The sequence below is a fragment of the Camellia sinensis genome, chromosome 4 (genome assembly GCF_055761805.1).
Source record: "Camellia sinensis isolate YWXY chromosome 4, ASM5576180v1, whole genome shotgun sequence".
NCBI classification, from domain to species: domain Eukaryota; kingdom Viridiplantae; phylum Streptophyta; class Magnoliopsida; order Ericales; family Theaceae; genus Camellia; species Camellia sinensis.
The window spans coordinates 173,573,340-173,592,955 of NC_138964.1; the positions used below are offsets into that span (position 1 = coordinate 173,573,340).

General features: G+C 39.3%; 1 protein-coding gene across 1 annotated transcript; it reads right to left on the reverse strand.

Annotated features, from left to right (window-relative positions):
- Positions 1-13,542: 13,542 nt before the first annotated feature.
- Positions 13,543-16,000, reverse strand: LOC145789693 (uncharacterized). The gene is made up of 2 exons (XM_082866957.1): positions 14,041-16,000; positions 13,543-13,951 (listed from the first exon to the last, which is right to left on the reverse strand). Exon 1 carries the CDS (start codon positions 15,980-15,982, stop codon positions 14,126-14,128), a length of 1,857 nt encoding a protein of 618 aa, XP_082723083.1. The 5' UTR covers positions 15,983-16,000; the 3' UTR covers positions 13,543-13,951; positions 14,041-14,125.
- Positions 16,001-19,616: the final 3,616 nt, after the last annotated feature.

Sequence of the window (19,616 nt, forward strand, 5' to 3'; positions counted from 1 at the left end):
AGTGCCAAGTAAAACGCATCCTAATAGATCAAGGCAGCTCCTGTGACATCATGTATGTCAGATGTTACAAGGAGCTGGGCCTTCACCCTGATGACTTAGAACAATCCAGCGGCCCGATGGTCGGCTTTAATGGAACGCTGACATGGCCACTGGGCGCAACAAGCTTGGAGGTGCAAGCCGGCACTAAGAAGATCCAAACAGAATTTCTCGTAATTGACACACCCTCACCATACAACATCATCTTGGGAAGGCCGTGGTTGCATGCAATGGGGGCAGTTCCCTCAACGTTGCATCAACTACTGCGGTTCCCAACAGAGCAGGGGATTGAAGAAGTCAGAGGGGATCAACTGCAAGCAAAAAATTGCTCCATGACAGCAATGAAATCCACCTGTAGTATACGGGAGCCAAGGAACGCAGAAGTTGAAGATGAGGACATGGAGGTCCTAGAAGACGTCGGGAAGGAACCAGCCGAAAAGAGCGAAGAGGCGCTAAAAAACGTTTTCGTCCAAGAGGACGACGAAGAGCGTTTCTTTTTTCTCGGCTCAGGCTTAGCTAGAGAAGAAGAGAAAGAACTGGAAGATTTCTTAAGGGCAAACATAGAGGTGTTCGCCTGGACACCTTATGAAATGCCAGGCATTGACCCCGAGGTCACTTGCCACAAACTGAATGTCGACAGATCGGCAAAACCTGTGATTCAACGAGCCAGAAGACCGACGTTGATGCACGTCGAAGCAGTAGAAGAAGAGATAGACAGACTCCTGGAGGCCAGGGCCATCCGAGAAGTTTAGTACCCAACATGGCTGTCCAACACAGTAGTAGTAAAAAAGAAGAATGGCAAATGGAGGGTTTGTGTAGACTTTACCAGCCTCAACAAAGCCTGCCCCAAAGACAGCTTTCCTCTGCCCAAAATCGACCAACTGGTAGACGCCACTTCAGGACATGAAAGGATGAGTTTTTTGGATGCATACAGAGGGTACCACCAGATTGTCATGTACCCTCCAGACGAGGAGAAGACCGCGTTCATCACCCCTAAAGGCCTGTACTGCTACAAGGTAATGCCTTTTGGGTTGAAAAACGCAGGGGCAACCTATCAGAGGTTAGTAACAAAGATGTTTAAGCACCTAATTGGCAAAACAGTAGAAGTCTACATCGACGACATGGTCGTGAAGACCAAGGAATCAAATGGTCATCTTGCCGACCTAAAAGAGGTCTTTGACATACTCAAAAGATATCGGCTCCGACTCAACGCCTCAAAGTGCGCCTTTGGAGTTGGATCAGGTAAATTTTTAGGATATCTGGTAACAAGAAAGGGCATTGAGGCCAGCCCAGACCAAATCAAGGCCATCCTGGACTTACAGAGCCCGACATCGGCAAAGCAAGTTCAAGTGCTTACTGGAAGGGCCGCAGCACTAAACAGATTCATCAGCAGAAGCTCAGATAAGTGCAGACCCTTCTTCAACCTGGTGAAAAAAGCCACGGACTTCCTATGGATAGAAGAATGTGAAGCCGCCTTAACCGACCTAAAAAAGTACTTGACCACAACTGCGGTTCTTTCCAACCCAGTACCAGGGGAGGAACTGTTTTTGTACTTAGCAGTCTCAGAACACGCAGTCAGTGCAGTACTAATCCGAGAGGAAAAAGGAGAACAAAAGGCTATTTATTATGTAAGTAAAACTTTGGCCGACGCAGAAACAAGATACCTTCCACTAGAAAAATTAATGCTGGCCTTAGTAATGGCTTCAAAGAAGTTGAGCCATTACTTCCAGGCACACAAGATTGTGGTCCTAACAGAGCACCCACTGAAGTCCTTGTTGCACCAAGGAGACTTAACAGGAAGGATAGCAAAATGGGCAGTAACCCTGGGCCAGTATGACCTGGAGTTTAGACCGAGAACAGCAATAAAAGGCCAAGTTTTGGCCGACTTCGTCGCAGAACTCACACCTGAAACCATCACACATCGGGCTCCGTCGAGCCAAGATGAGCATTGTCCCAACAAGCAAAAAGAATCCCAGCCAAAGACAAAAAAGCAAGAGAATGAGAAGCTCAGACCCTGCAGCATCTACATCGGTGACTCATTCAGACTATTCGTCGATGGAAGTTCAAACCGCCAGGGAGCAGGGGCAGGAGTACTGCTGATATCTCCAGATGGAGAAATAGTAGAACAGTCCATCCGTTTGGGGTTCAAAGCCTCCAACAATGAAGCAGAATATGAAGCATTAATTGCAGGGCTAAAGCTGGCAGTAGCAGCAGAGGCAGATGAGGTAATTGTTTTTTGTGATTCACAACTCATTGTTAACCAATCAACAAGAGAATTTGCAGCCAGAGACGAAAGAATGTCGGCATATGCAAAGGAAGTCATCAGATTAGCAGCCCTATTTCAGAACTGCAGATTACTCCAAGTCAGCCGAGATGACAACACCCACGCCGACGCATTGGCTAACCTGGCCAGTTCAATTCAAACTGGAAAAACAAGGACAATTATGATCGACTACATGTCGGCCCCGAGCATAGATAAACAGAGTACCGAACAAGAAGCAATGTGCGTGGACTTGGGACCAAGCTGGATGGATGCAATCATTGCATTCCTAAAAGAGGGGAAGCTGCCAGAAAACCATAAGGAAGCACATAAAATCAGACTGAAGTCGGCCAGATTCAGTCTAACAGCAGAAGGCCATCTCTACAGAAGGTCCTTCACTGGGCCGCTTTTAAGGTGCGTACACCCTTTGCAGGTTGAAGATTTTCTTTACGAAATTCATGAAGGAATTTGTGGAAGCCATGCTGGGGGCAGATCATTAGCCCACAGGGCCATTACCCAGGGGTATTGGTGGCCCTACATGCAAAAGGATGCCGAAGCCTATGTGAAGAAGTGTGAACAATGCCAAAGGTTTGCACCTTTGATACATCAGCCAGCCGCCGACCTAAACCCAGTATCCAGCCCTTGGCCATTTGCCCAATGGGGGATGGATCTGGTTGGACAACTTCCCCAAGCAACTGGGCAAAGAAAATACTTGCTGGTAGCAACAGACTACTTTACAAAATGGATAGAGGCAGAACCTCTTGCCAAAATCCGAGATGTGGACGTCAAGAATTTTATATGGAGAAACATTATCACCAGATTTGGGATTCCAAGAGCAATAGTTGCCGACAACGGAACACAGTTTGACAGCAAACTCATCAAGAACTTTTGTGCAAAATTCAAGATCAAGAATTATTTCTCAACACCAAGTTTTCCCCAAAGCAATGGGCAAGCAGAGGCATCCAACAAAGTAATTCTGGATGGAATAAAGAAAAGGCTGCAGGCAGCAAAAGGAAAATGGGTAGACGAATTGCCCAATGTACTTTGGGCATATCGGACTACACCGAGAAGATCAACAGGAGAATCCCCCTTTGCCATGGCTTATGGCACAGAAGCAATCATCCCATTGGAGATCGGCATCCCAGGGATCAGAACCCAGGGAGTAGAGAATGGCACCAATGACGTACTCTTAGCCCGAGATCTGGATTTATTGGAAGAACGAAGAGAGAAAGCTGTAATTCAGCTTGCAGTATACCAGCAACAGCTTGCCAGAGCCTACAACAAGAAGGTCAATCCAAGAGATTTTCAAGTCGGCGACCTAGTCCTGATAAAAGTCGTCGGGAACAAGAAGGACCCCGGGGAAGGCAAGCTTGGCCCAAACTGGGAAGGACCCTACAGAATTACTTCAGTATTAGGCAATGGAGCTTATCGGTTTGAGGACAATGAGGGCAAAGCACTGCCCAGACCTTGGAATACTTGTAATTTGAAATTTTTCTATCATTAGATGTACATCATATTTTTGCCGATATCATCAATAAAGTCTTTTCGGAATTCTTTCAACACACATGATTGAGAAAGTTATGCATTGATGTTTATTGAAGACACAATTAATGTGAACCCAAGTCAAACTCAGGTTCACATTGGGGGCAAAGAAAAAGCAGAGATTATTCCTTAATTCACTTGTTAAAATTTGTAGCAATTTACAAGTTGAAGTTAAGCCGAGATGATTCCTTAATTCACTTGTTGAAATTTGTAGCAATTTACAAGTTAGAATTAAGCTGATTCCTTATCTTCACTTGTTGAAATTTGTAGCAATTTACAAGTTGAAGTTAAGCCGAGATGATTCCTTAATTCACTTGTTGAAATTTGTAGCAATTTACAAGTTGGAATTAAGCTGATTCCTTATCTTCACTTGTTGAAATTTGTAGCAATTTACAAGTTGAAGTTAAGCTGAGATGATTCCTTAATTCACTTGCTGAAATTTGTAGCAATTTACAATTTGGAATTAAGCTGATTCCTTATCTTCACTTGTTGAAATTTGTAGCAATTTACAAGTTGAAGTTAAGCCGAGATTATTCCTTAATTCACTTGTTGAAATTTGTAGCAATTTACAAGTTGGAATTAAGCTGATTCCTTACCTTCACTTGTTGAAATTTGTAGCAATTTACAAGTTGAAGTTAAGCCGAGATTATTCCTTAATTCACTTGTTGAAATTTGTAGCAATTTACAAGTTGGAATTAAGCTGATTCCTTATCTTCACTTGTTGAAATTTGTAGCAATTTACAAGTTGAAGTTAAGCCGAGATTATTCCTTAATTCACTTGTTGAAATTTGTAGCAATTTACAAGTTGGAATTAAGCTGATTTCTTATCTTCACTTGTTGAAATTTTAGCAATTTACAAGTTGAAGTTAAGCCGAGATTATTCCTTAATTCACTTGTTGAAATTTGTAGCAATTTACAAGTTGGAATTAAGCTGATTCCTTATCTTCACTTGTTGAAATTTGTAGCAATTTACAAGTTGAAGTTAAGCCGAGATTATTCCTTAATTCACTTGTTGAAATTTGTAGCAATTTACAAGTTGGAATTAAGCTGATTCCTTATCTTCACTTGTTGAAATTTTAGCAATTTACAAGTTGAAGTTAAGCCGAGATTATTCCTTAATTCACTTGTTGAAATTTATAGCAATTTACAAGTTGGAATTAAAGCCGATTCCTTATCTTCACTTGTTGAAATTTGTAACAATTTACAAGTTGAAGTTAAGCCGAGGTTATTGCTTAAGTTCTCATAGGAATATATGGGTTACTTAAACCTAAGGAAGATGCTTAACACTTGTTGAAATTTTTAGCAATTTACAAGTTTATGTTAAGCCGACATATGGTCACCAGCCGAGGTATACAGAAACTTACAAGTTGAAGTAAAGGCTAAGTTTATTGTTTAAACACTTGTTGAAATTTATTTAACACTTAGAAAAGTCTACAGTATATGTTAACACTTGTTGAAATTTGTAGCAATTTACAAGATTGCAGGTCAGTATTTTGCCGAAGTAAAAGTTTTGTAGTTATACCCGAGGTATGTAACCCCGAGAAGATTACACAAAGGATGCAACATGAAGAAGCATACAAAAATTTCCAAGTATAGAACTATGTAGAAGCAATCAACAGAACATCACAAGATTAAAAAGCATCTATAGAAAGAGCAGTTGCAGTTACATATTGAAAAAGTTATGTCGACCATAAGAAGGAGTCTTACATTATCCAGAAATTAAAAGAAAGTACAGAGTACAAAGTACAGAAAAAGAAGAAAAAAGTACAAAAGGCATTTTAAATCAAGACTCTTCAGTATTAGCAGCTACAGGGACTGGGACCTCGGACGATTCTGGTGGTACCTCGTCGGCCACTTTTTCCGCTTGTATCTCGGCATCAATCTCTGCGATTGTTGTCTTAACACTTCTTTCTACCAAGAGAAGATCGGACGATAGCTGCCCAGTGACAATTTCCTTAGTGACAATTTCCTTGGTTGCCCCCTCATCCTCATCACCCTCCTCATCCAAGGTTAAGTCCATAACCTGCTCAGCAGGAGGAGAGGACTTGGCTTCAGCACCATCCTTGGATTTCCTCACCAAGGCTTCATCATCATTTTTCTCTTCATCCTCATCCTCAACATCGGCCTCAGTCTCTGATTCGTCTTCAGTCTGACTTGGAGGAGGAAATGGTAAAGGAATGACATCGGCATTACGAAAAGGCGAGTCAACAGGGAGATCAAGTTTTTTAATCAAGGACATTCAACCAAGGGAAAATCCCCTGTTGCATGCCTGCCTGACTTGAAGTTTGTAGTCCTCTGCGACGTCGGCCATGCCCTGTGCATAGGCCTTTTCATCGGCCTCTTTGACTTCGGCCTCTTTGGTGGCCAGAGCTTGCTGGAGCTCTTTCTCCGCTTGGGCCTTCTTAGCCTCGGCCTCTCTTTTCTCAGCCTTAGCAACTTTTTTAATAGCCTCAGCGGATTCGGCCTTCTCAAGAGCTAAAGTTTGGGCCTTTGTAGCCGCCTCGGCCTGATCTTCCAATTTTTTCATCCTTGATTCAAGAGATTTGATCTCTTTCTTCATGGAAGATGCTTCCCTCTTCATATCAACCAACCTTTGCCAATTTTCAAAGGATTGCATTGAAAATGAATGGGCATGTTGGATGGCCTGAGGAAAAAACAGAAGTATTAGAAAATATTCTCAGTAAAAAACAAGAAGGAAGAATCACAAGCACAGACAGGAACACTTACTTGAACGGAGTGTTGGAGCATAAGAGCGTAATTCTCATACTCACTAAGCTCAACATTTCGGTTCAAATCCTTCGGAAGAAGAAGAGCAGTGCTGAGGGCAACACCAACGTTAATATCGTCGGCACTTTCACTGGCCATGATAGGCCTATCCTCCAGAGTTAGTTCAAGAGCCCATGGAACGTCGGGCTTCTTTGACACCGAGGTCGTCGCGGACGATGACCTTGGCCTCTTTGATTGTGTAGACCCTGAGGGTTGGCCCTCAGCAGACCTTTTGGTGGAAGCAGAGGTTGATTTTTTGCTTTCTGCCAGCTTAGAAATAGGCAAAGCATCCTCAGCCTCGGCATCTGTAGCCTTGGCCTTGGGCTGAGCCTTTTTAACTCTCTTTGGCTTTGGTGGGAGCATTGATTGCGTTGGTACAGCTTCGACGTCAGTTGGAAGGTCGGCAAGAAGATCTTGAACGACAGGCCTTGGACGAACCATCTCGGCAGTCTTTACAAGTCTTCGTCGACGTTTACGTTCTGGAATTGGTATTAAGTAGGGGGCCGAAGTTGATGGAAGATCGGCTGGGTCAGAGGTGGATCCTTGATCTGTTCGGGATGAAAACGCGGTTATAGTTGTAGCAGTAGGTGGAGAGAGACTATTTTTCTTCCTTTTTGGGATGTCGGGCAAAGTGGATTTATATGTAGGGATGAAGTTTAGTAACAGTGGGGCTTTTCGTTTATGGACTGGAAGGTCAAGGAGTTTTTTCAGATCTGTTCCTGGGAAGAAGGATTGACGGAAGTTTTTTGGTGACTGATGAAGATCTGCAGGACAAAGAAACAGACGTCAGAAACAGAAAGTATTAAAGACTTGAATAAAAACAACTAAGTGTTGGCTCAGGGCTCTTACCCTTGCCGTCTGTAATTGTTCGAGGAAGAGGGTAGAGGTGGACATCTTCATCTGGGCCAAATTCCCAATTTTCCGACGCAATAACAAAGTCATCTCCAGCCCCCTTGTTGGAGTCTGGAAGGTCGGCTACAATTTTAAACTAGGTAGATCTCGGCTTAAGGTAATAAACGAAGCCCCTATCCTTCAGGTTGAGGGGACACATGGTATAGCAGTACTGAAGGTCGGCCAGGGTGATTCTAAGATTCTCCTGCCTAGCTAAAGCTATAATACCGTTAATCACCCTATAGGAGTTGATAGTAAGTTGCATGGGGTTCAGCCTGTAGAAATGAAGAACTTCACGAAAAAGGGGGTGAAGTGGAAGCCGAAGTCCACATTCGGTAAAAGCTACTATAGGAAAAGGCATTGTATGATCTGTGGGCATGATGGTATCATTATCCCCAGCTAGCTTAAGGTGAACATCAATTGGGATAGAGAATTCCTGCCTAAAGTATTCAAGTTTTGTTGGGGTATTTACCCTATGCCTCCACATACCCATTATGTCAGCTTAAAATGTGTTTCAGAAGATGAGCGTTTTAAGAAGGGTTGCAAGAACCTCGGCAAAGACCTAGAAAAGGACTGATAAGGCCTGTTTCAGTTTTTCTTAAAAATTGAAGGTTCTACACACAACTCCCAAGCCAAAGAACTATAAAGATCAAGATCGAAGGCACAGATCTAAACAAGAAAACAAAGGTGACGCTTCAGAATCAAAGAACAGAGGTATGATTCTCAAAAAAAAAAAAAAAAAAAGTGGTAAAATAATGCAAGTGTTCAAGATGTAGCCATGATTCAAGATACACACAGATCCAAGGCTTTGAACAAAAGCGATAATAGCAACAGGCAGACGGAAGCACATAGAGAGAATTAAGAATGAAAGGGAAGAATCTTACCAGAACAAATGAAGCCGGGGCAATGTTCACCGAGCTCAGAAATCGGTTGCAACAGCAAAGAAAGCTTCGCAAGAATGGGAGATTAAGGACAGTTCCAGAAGAGAGATCGAAGCAATGGCAGATTCGAAGAAAAAAGAGCTTTCAGAGAGAGAAAGAGCAAGAAATCAGAATGAAAAAGTGAAGGAAAAATAGAGACAAAGAAGAGTTTTGTCAAAAATTTGAAACGGCGGCAAAATTAGGGCAATTATTACGCTTGGAGCAACGCACGCGTCAGACGGCGCAGACAAATGACAGACAACTTTCAGGCGCGTCACAAACACGCTCCAATAAAGACAAAACACGTGAAAGGAACGGTTAGATATGCATGACAGCTCATGCGCGTGGGAAAGTACGTTCGAAACCTTGTTCTCCGAAGAGAACACGTCGACTGGAAGAGGATTATCTCGGCTAAACAGTTTTTGAGCCATTACTCAGAAAAGAAATGTTGAAATGTCGATATAGGTTCCATCACCTCAGAATGCCGAGGTAATAGAACCTAGGGGGCAGTTGTGGGGATATATTTTCTGAATACCAACACGTGGCATGGTGACGCCGACGTGTCAGCCGAGGTGCCACGTGTCGTCATAGTTAAGCCGAGATGATCTCGGAGTTGCTAAGGTTATCCCCGAAGATATCGGAATCCGAGATAAGCAGATAAGGGACAAGAGTCCTAAGACAAAGAGGGGACTTAACCAAGATAAAACTCTTAAGGGAGTTTATCTTTATCTCTTAAAGTGTCCAAAGTAAGCACTAAATTAGAGTTCATAGAAGTCATACTTCTAGTGGGACTTAGGTTGAGTATATTATAAAAGAGAGGCACCCCCGTGGGTCTAAGGTATGCAATTTATGTTTTGAGTATTAAGTTTTGCACTTGATTATCTTTGAGAGATATACTGACTTGATCGTCGGAGTGCCCCCGGGTGGAAGAACCACCGCCGGAGCCCTTTCTTTCTATTTCAGGTTGTTGAAGCCATCTATTCTGCCTGTGCTCTCTAGTTGATCACTAAGCAGGCAGTGTGGTCAGATTTTCACCCACACAATTGTTTTAGAGGAATTTAACTTTCACATATTACATTGTAGCATTAGTTGTATTGATTTGATTATATACATGATGTAAATATTATATATCGCTATTTTCCAATTATAAAATTATAGATTTATACTTTTTATTCATGTAACTTATGCCACCCTTCTAAAAAAAAAAATATTTATGTCAAATAATAAAATATTTTTAAATGGGTAAATTATACTCTAAAATTCTTATTATATAACTCAAAAAGTATATGAAATAATTGAAAAATAATAAAATGACTGCTAAAAATCTATTAATTTTCCTTTTTTAAAAAATATTATTTTTCATAACACGTAAGTAAAAAATATCTTTTAAGTAGAGTTGTGCCAAAAAGGCTAACTCAATTTAAAAAATAAATAAATAAATTCTGGGTCTACCCCTAACTCATGGGGTGTGGGGTGGCTGCTGTGCAGCGAAATTGGCTTATTTCGGAGTTTATTTTAATAATTTGAACTGTTTATATTTTAAAGGGAAAATCGGTCTAGGGTCCCTCTCCCACTTTTCGTAATGAAAGAGATTCACAAAATTATTTTTTGATGTCTAAGGTTCCTAAACATATATCAGAGAAAATTAACTTTGTCTTTCCTCTCTCTCTCTCTTCTCTGCTCACACATCAATGGCTTCGACAACTCTTTCACACACTCTTTCCTCTCATCTCAGCTCTCACCGAACCCACACCAACTTCTCTCTTTCTTTGCGTCGATCGATTTCTGTCTCATCCTCTCCAACCTCTTCTTCCATCTCCAGATCCCTCATTCTCCCGACCCAATCGAAGACCAGTCGCACTTGTTTCGTATCTAATTGTTCTGCAGAAGGGAAACAAAACTCCACCAAAGAAATTCTCATCAAAGAACTTCGCCGTCGCTCACCGCCTCGGCCCCGTTCCCGTCGGCCCCCCACAGCTGCCGCAGCCATAGACGGAGGCGATATCTTAGCAGATTCAAGGCTCATGGAGAGTATTTCGTCGACATTGTTAACTCGACCTATGATGGCTGCCCAGTGGAAGGGAGTTCGACCTTCATGGTCCTGTGAAGAAGAGAGATCTGAGTCTGATCTGAAGAGTTCACTGGTTGTCTCAAGGTGACCTTTGCTGCAAGCTAGGTGCAATGGTGAACATCCATGGCTGTATGTTTTTGAGGCGAAATCAGGGCGTTCTTTCAATATTTCCTTGACTATCCCTGCAAAACTCAGGACACTAGCAAATAAGAATAAGAAATTATGTATACAAATGAGATAATTTCTCTGGACCAACCCAATTGAATTTCTCTGAGTTGAAGTGTCCAGAGAAATTTCAAAGACCAAACACAGAATTTCTCTGGGTTGTTGTTGTTGTTGTTGTTGTTTTTTTTTTTTGTTGGGTGATGCAGAAAATTTCTCTCGTTTTAAATCCAGAGAAATTCTCTGGTGATGAGATTTTCTCTGTGAATATGTATCCAAGTCACCGCAAAATCGATTGGTTCTATAGTGGATAGAATTTTGAATTTTTTTCTGAAATTTTTTATGTGATTTGTTCAGAGAAATTTGAAATTTTCTCTGTAATGTCCAGAGAAATTTTCTGGATAGAATTTTCTCTGAAAATTTGATTTGGAATCTGATAAAAAGCTTCATAGTTTTAATATAGGGAAGCATTCCTACTTAAAGACTTGTGCCACAGTTGGGGCATTTGGGTCTCCGGAGTCGAGTGACAATGGAGATGGTAACAACAGTAGCAACAATAGTGGAAGATCAAACCCAATAGTGAAAGGGTAACAACAGTAGCAACAATAGTGGAGGATCAACAATAGTGGCAATTTGAAATTTCTCTGGAGTCCATGAAAGGCTAAGGAAAATTTCTCTGGATCAATTTTCTCTGACTTGAATTTTCTCTGGACTAATTTTCTCTGGATTGATGTTGAGGGACCTTAGACATCATGAAAATATTTGATGTCCTTTATACTGTAAAATCATAATATCAGGGACCTTAAAAAAAATACCCCTATTTTAAAATATATCAAGTAAAATATACCTGTAAAAAATTAAATTAAGATATTGTTAACCCTTTCATTCACTCACATTTGTATCTATTTTAATATTTTAAATCACAATTATTATTTATTTTTATAGATATAAATGTGAGTGGACGAATGGGTAAATGATATCCGATTAATTTAATTTTTTACAAATATATTTTACTTGATATATTTTAAAAAATTAACGATTTAAATTATCAAAATAAACTTCAAAATAGACTCATTTCGCTATACAGTAGTTACTGTACGCTGCATAACAACCACCCTACACTCACATGGTCACAAAAGTTTTGCTATTTTATGTTTGTGTTCGAATTTGGAAAGATAACACACAATTGAAGATAAACTCGGATGAAAATCATTAGATAGTCTCCGAGTATGTTGTGTTATTACTCAAAAATTGAATTTGCAAATTAGTTAGCATAGCAGTGGCTGTTTTGTTTCAATTTGAGGTATATTATGAGCTTATTTTTATGATCTGAACTGTTTATTTTGTAAAATTTATTGAGTACTTCGTGCTTACCAAAAATCATATTAATCGGATATCAATAGCTATATGATCGATAATCAAAAAAATAAATAATAAGTTTTTCTTTTGAGAAATATTATAAAAAATATGCAATTCGATCATATAGTTATTAATATCCGATTAATATGATTTTTGATAGGCATGAAGTACTCAATAAACCCTACAAAATAACGATTCAGATCATAAAAATAAATTTATAATATATCTCAAATTAAAACACAACAGTCACTACTGTACTAAAAGCACAGCAGTGACACTTAATCCCGAATTTGCAAAATACATTAGATAGACCATTTATTCTCTTTTGACTACTTGAGAAAGGTCAGTTGGTATTGGGTTTTCTACTGCAACATTATCTGGGAGCATACTATTGAATAATTGCCCAATTTCAAAGACTTGTCAAATTATTTATTTATTTATTTATTTTTTTGTGGACTAGTCAAATTTTTGACATTGGTATGCAGGACAGCGCATCATTGGAGTTGCTAAATTAAAAAATATTTATTATGTGTAATACCAGATTTAAATCTAAGTTGCATACCAATTTTTTGGGGTTAAATTTATGGTCCAATTTTCTAGGACCCACAAAGGGAATTTTTACTTGGCAGTGTGTAAAATAAATTAAAGAAATATAATTTACACAATTACAGCAATATTGTCAAATTATATATGTTTAAATAATGTAGGATGTAGGATGCCAAATTATGAAATTAGGTCAAGTTTGGCTAATCAATAAAAGTGCACTTATTTCATCTTTTTATCTTTTTTGGATCATATCAATCAACATCTTCTCTCTACTTTTTTTAGATATAATACAAAAAAAGTCAAAAAGTACACTTATTTAGTCTTCCCAAACTTAACCTTAGTATTGTCAAAATGACAAAACCACTAGAATGCTTATATCGGACTGGGGAGGATGTTGTCATAGCACTCATGTGGGAGTGAAAGATGTGAGTTTGATTAGTTGCAAAAAAAAAAAAAAATAAAAAAAAAAAAAAAAAAAAGTAAAGGAGGTGAGTGAGTTTGATTAGTTGAAAAAAAAGGATAAAGTTTATGTGGAGATTGAGTTTTATAATATTTTTATTTGTTTCAAGGTCACTTCTATGTAAAAACAAAAGCAAGCAAATATTCAAATAGAAGCACTTAAAATAAGGAGAAAATATTACATATGAGGTTTTGAAAAAAATAATTACAAATGAATGAGAAATTTATAAATATTAATAATTAAAATAGTAAACTTTTTCATGAGTTTGTATTTTCTTTTTTCTGACATTAATATGATGTAATTATTATCCCTAAAAAAACAAATGGCACTTCAATTAATGATGAATTAATTACATATTTTAATGTTAATTACTTCTACTTAGAAATGCCATGACATATTTGAATCACATATAACACTTGATTTAAGATATTAAATAAATATATGTAAAAAAAAATTCTAAGTCATATATATATTAATTGAAGATAATGCAATTTTTGTCTACTAGTTTTTGTAAATTAAGGAGGTAGGATTGAATTGAAATGAAATTTCTTTATGAATAAATTCATTCATTAGAATTCAATTTTTTTTTTCTTTTTTTTTTTTTTTGATCAGCAAAGAAAAACTTCATTAAAAAACATGAAATTAAAGGTACAGAAAGACGACAGAAATTGAGAGAGAATCGAGATAGTACAGACTATCCCTACTACTGCTACTCACAACCATCTAACCAACCCCTCGGCCTCACGATATTAAAGATTAAAAAAAAAAAAAAAAAAAAAAAAAAAAAAAAAAAAAAAAAAAAAAGGGTTAAGAAGAACTTAACACCAAACACCAAACCGAAAACCCCTAACACACCAACCCAACCCCTGCAAACCCAAACAGGACAATCACCCAAACAGGACCTCCACCCAAGCAGGACAAACACCAAACATCAACCACTGTTAACAATAAAGAACACAACAACCCTCAAGAATAAATAAAACCCTTACAAGCCAAACACACCACTACGACACACCTAGCACAAAGCCACCACTAACCAAACAACTCGAGACCCTTCTAGAGATTAAATACAATGCACCCCACTAACTCTCACTCTCTTTCCCTTACACCAGCTAAGTTTTCTTATTGATTTTGGCTTTGTTACTCAACTCCATCTCGATAAAATCCTTCAGGAAAATGTCTTCTCTACCACCAAAATCAATCTGCAATTTCTGGCCCAATTGTAAGGTTTCTTTTGCTTCAGCCAAAAGGAGTCTAAACTCCTCTTCCTCATCTTCATCTTGCTGTTCTATTTCCTCATCAGATTCCACCAGCTTGTTCAAGAAGCGCTTGTTGCAAACCCGAATTGTGCTAGAAGAGATTGATGATTGCGATGGCTGCGAAGATCGGACAAGTTTGGCGTCCTTTGATTTTTTGTTGGAACCTTTGGCATATCTCCCTTTATTCAAGAATTTGTGGGGAAGCCCCAACTCAAGAAGTGATAGTTTCTTTCTTCTATTGGTGGATTTGTGTATCCTAATAGGACTGGTTTTCTGCGGAAAAATAAGTGCTTGAGATGGGTTGAGGTGATTTGGGTATGAGGCATGATTAGGGCTAAGAGATTTTCTCACTTGGTTTTGGGATAACATAGGGTGGCTGGAAGAAGAGCACAGAGCATTGGATTCTGTGCGTTGATGTACGTCTGGAAGCTCTGCCTCAAGCGTGCGAAGGTCGGTGCCGATTATGCTACGTGCGACATCAAAAGAATCCTCAACTTGGCTGAGAAGAGCTACGTCATCATCACCGTAATTCTCTCCGGGAGCTAAGCCTTCGATATCACCGGCCAAAACCGCACCCTGTAATACATGTCCGGAACGGATAGAGACATCTTCACCAACGTTGATGTGATCACCATCATCTTTTGGACCCTGTACATCGCCGGTCTCTGCACTAAGGAAGCCTTCAACAGAGGTAGAATCATCCATACCTTCATCCACCTTAACAGCCGCTTTGGGGTAGTAAGACGAGCCTAACATATATATCTTTTGAAATTCCATCTCTGAAACTCTGACATCATAGAGAAATTGACCGACTTTTAATTTGCAGAATCCATCTATTGAGTTTTTAAAATTTGTTTCCACAAGAACTTTCCCTCTTTCTAGTTCCATGCGTGAACTAGTTTTTCCATCAACAGAAAAAACTCGGCCCCAGTTGCTGGCGATTTTGGTGAAAGTTGTGGAGTTCCAAGCATTCAGAGGAACCCCTTCAATGGCCAGCCAAACTCTCCTTGAAAGCGTAAACTCTCTACAATGCCACTCATATACTTCATCAAACCAAGTTTCTAACCACCACCTACTCCCTTGAAGCATCTCTTTCATATCTTCCACAGTATTAAATTGTAACAGAACCTTAACACCACCTAGTGGTTTGATTGTTACAAAATTGACCCCTTCAGTTCTCATTGCCTCCTCGATCATAGGAATAATTTTGTAATCTCTGACTATACCAACCGCACAAGTCTTTACCCAAGAGTCATCAATCTCTTCTGCATTAACAGTGAAAGAAGAACCATCTGGGTTAACTTCGACTCCTTCTAAAGAATACAGTGACTGGTCTTCGGGGACTAGATTATGCCTCCAGATCCGGTCACCTTCTAGGGAGAGAGGATGAGGCAAATGAGACTTCTTTTTTCTCCAAATCAGTCTTTTCCCAGAGGGAATGGTTGCCCTTTTCACCACTAGTAAATGACCCCGCCACCATACCCCATTGAATGAGCGAACGGCTTCGTCGGCCTCCTCTTCCTTAAGGTATCTTACAAACCCAAACTTACTATTACTAAATCTGCGTCTCTTGAAAGGGATAAAAGCATCCACAATCGTCCCACATCTATTAAACACTCTTCTAAGCCACCAACTGTACGTTTGCTCAGGAAGATTATCAATGAAGATTGAGAAACACTTGTGATTTGGTACACTTTCCATTTGAGACATCCTCTCTCTCTCTGTCTACTCTCTCCCTCTCTTTAACTCTTTGTGCGAGTTTGAATGATGATTTGGTACACTCTTCTTTTTTGCAACTAATCAAACCCATTTACCTTTTTGAATGATGATACTGTCACAGCACCTTCTCCAAATCCGCCATTAGCTTACTCTAAACAAAATTACAAATTCTACCAGAGTGAGTACTCATACATGATACATGGTTAACAAAAGCTTTGCCACTTTGTGGGACAGACGACATAAACACTAGTGGACATCCAAAGGTTTCACAAGTTATGGAACACTTAAAACACAGTGGCGCATATATATAATCACCACTGCAATACTCTATATTTGCGGTCCTTGATCCAAAATTGAAAACATAACCATAAAAGAAATAAAAAGAAAGAAACAAAACGATTCCTATGAGTAGAACTACTACTAGCCAGATAGAGTTGAAACAGAAGTTGAAATCTACTTAGCACACATGTAGTTTTCAACTTCTATTTCAACTAGCTAGATGGAGTTGAAGCATAATTCAACTTTTGCTTCAACTCTATCTAGTTGTGAAGAACGCTCACGAAATGAGGGGGATTGACTGAGCAAAGGATGAAAGATATCGAGAGGTTTAATCAATCAAGCTCCTCGGATGTGTTGGAGTTGCCGGAAATGCTTTTGGGCGGCTAAATTATTTGCAGTTGCGGCATCATTTCCCTCCTCTTTTGACATGGAAATACTCTCACCGGAGTTTGCGCCAACGGAGTTCTGATCAGAAGAGAAGAAAAGAATCAATAAAGTCTCCAAAGCACAGTTCAAAAGGGGAATAGAGGAACACACATCTGCTAGTTGTTGCAGATTCATAGCTTTTGTATTTGTAGCTTGTTGCTCAATTAATATGGTGACTATGGATGATAATAATAATAATCTTTGGAAATTAGGAGAATTGTAATATATAAATGACGCTTGTCTTTATAGTGTAGTAGTGGGTACTTTTTTTTCAAAAAAAAAAATTGAAAATTTTAAAAAATGTTAGTGGGAATTTTACCCCTGAAAAGGTCTTCATTGCGTGGTTACCAAGTCGAGCAATAATAGTTTGTTTCGGGAACAAATTCAAATGATGTTTGAACATGCATTTTAGAGACCAGTTTATTCAACGCGTTTGTAAAATAGTCAAGCCTACTGATAACGACGATGTGGAAAATTATTCAAGGGTAAATTACTTTCAACACCGTTTAGTTTTAAAAAAATATAATAAAGTTTCTGTGTAAGTGGTTTTCTGATCACACTGTCTAACTCAGTATTTAGCTGGAGAACATATTGATATAATAGATGACACCTGTCTAACCTGTAACAGAAAGAGTAGATTCCGGCGGTGGTTCGTCCACTCAGGGGCACTCCGACGATCAAGTCAGTATATCTCTAAAAAATAATCAATAGTAGAATATAAATTGCGTACCTTAGACTCACGGGATGCCTCTCTTTTATAGCTAACTCAATCCTAGTCCCAATAGAAGCTTGACCTCTATGGACTCCTGTTTAGTGTATACTTTGGACTCTTCAAGAGGTATGGATAGATTTCCTAAGAACATTATCCTTATCCATTTTGAAGTCTTCGCTCATTCTAGGACTCTTATCCTTTATCCGCTTTTCTCGGACTCCGATATCTTCGGAGATAACCTCAGCTTAACCGAGATTACTTCAGCGTCATGACCTGGACACGCGGCACCTCGACTGACACGTCGGCGTCACCTTGCCACGTGTTGGTACTCAAAAATATATCCCCACAGTTTCATAAATTTAAATATAATTATATTGATAATATTTCTAATTAGTTAAAAGTGATAATAATTAATGTAGATGATTGTAAATAGAGGTGGTCGTCGTATCATAGTAGGTTGTGTTTGAGTCGTGTAATTTCAGGTTCGTATCAGAATTATCTCAATATTTAATCTGACCGTTTATTATCTTATAAGGAACAAACTACTGTTGTCTATTCTAGTGCCGAAGCTGAGTATCGTGTTATGGCTCATGCTACTGCTGAAGTTGTTTGGCTTCGTTGTCTGGCTTCGTTGTCTTCTCTCTAACTTTGGCGTCCCTCAGTCTTCTCCGACCTCCCTCTATTATGATAACCGTAGTGCTATTCAGATTGCCCATAACACTGTCTTCCATGAGCGAACAATGAATATTGAGATTGATTGTCACTTTGTCCGTCAACATTTGCATTCTAGCTCTATCTCACTTCCTTTCATCTCTTCGGCTTTGTAATTTGTTGACTTCTTTACCAAGACTCACACCACTGCTCGGTTTCAGTTTCTTCTCGGCAAACTCTCAATGTTTTATGCTAAAGCACCTTGAGTTTGAACGGGGGTGTGAGAATATTAGGTTAGGTTTACATATATGGTAGTGTCTATTGTGTATATATATAGCAGTGTTTCCTTTTCCTTTTTAGTCTTAGGGTTAGGATTACTATATAATCAGATGTATTCTTTGTATTATGGCACAATTGAATATACAAATTCTTCAGAAAACTTACAATCCATACTTTGGCTAAGGGTTGAGTGCTGCCACCGAACGACACAACTGATTGTCCACCTTGTTATTTTGGCATGCCTTCCTCATGTCGCGGTCCACATCTGGCATAGGTGCAAAGGGCCACCAAGTGTCTGGCCGCTAGCTCCCAAATATCAAGATGCTAACAGACCACCCTCACCAGAAAAAGCCAACGTCCTCATTGGCAAGGTCATCAAGTACTCTTTGACTTGTTTCTCAAACTGCCATAATGTTATATTTTTTCCCAACTCTTATCAGATTCTGGGAACCCTTCCATTTCACTAAGTAATGGGTTCTTCGATTCTTTTTACTCTGCCCCTCGATCTTGTAATCAAGAATCCATTCTACCTCTTTATCAAACTACTTTCTGATCACTGGAGGTGCCCTCTGAGCCCGCGTCCTTGTTAGGTTAGTATGATCCTCATGAAAAGGTTTCAAAAAACTAACATGGAAAGTTGGATGGATTTTCAACCGATCAGGCAATACCAATCTGTGTTCAACATTTCCCACACGTTTTAAGATTTCAAAGGGACCATCATATTTCGAAATTAGACCACGGTGCATTACCTTACTGCTTATCTTCTTCCAAATTTGAGAAGTAAGCTTGAGTAGTACTTTGTCTCCCACTTTGAACTCTAAGGGTCTCCTCCCTTTGTCAGCATACTTCTTCATTCTTTTGCTTGCTTTAGCCAAACTATCATGTGGTTCATCAAGAAACTCTTGTTTAGCCCTTGCAAATCTGTATGCTGATGGACATCTACTACTAGAGCATGTGTTAGCCACATCATAAGGAGTTAGGGGCTGTTGCCCTATGGCCAACTCAAACAGACTCATCCCAATTGTAGATGATCTATGCAAATTGTAACAAAAATGTGCACTATCCAACAATTCAACCCAATTCTTCTGACTTGCGGTCATATAATGTCGGAGATACTCCTTGAGCAACCTATTCTACCTCTTGGTCTGCCCATCCGTCTAAGAGTGATTTGCTATGGAGAACTTTAATTCTGAACCTAATAAATTAAAAAGCACAGTCCAAAACCTTCTCATAAACCGGGTATCCTTGTCACTAATTATGTCCTTAGGCAAGCCAAAG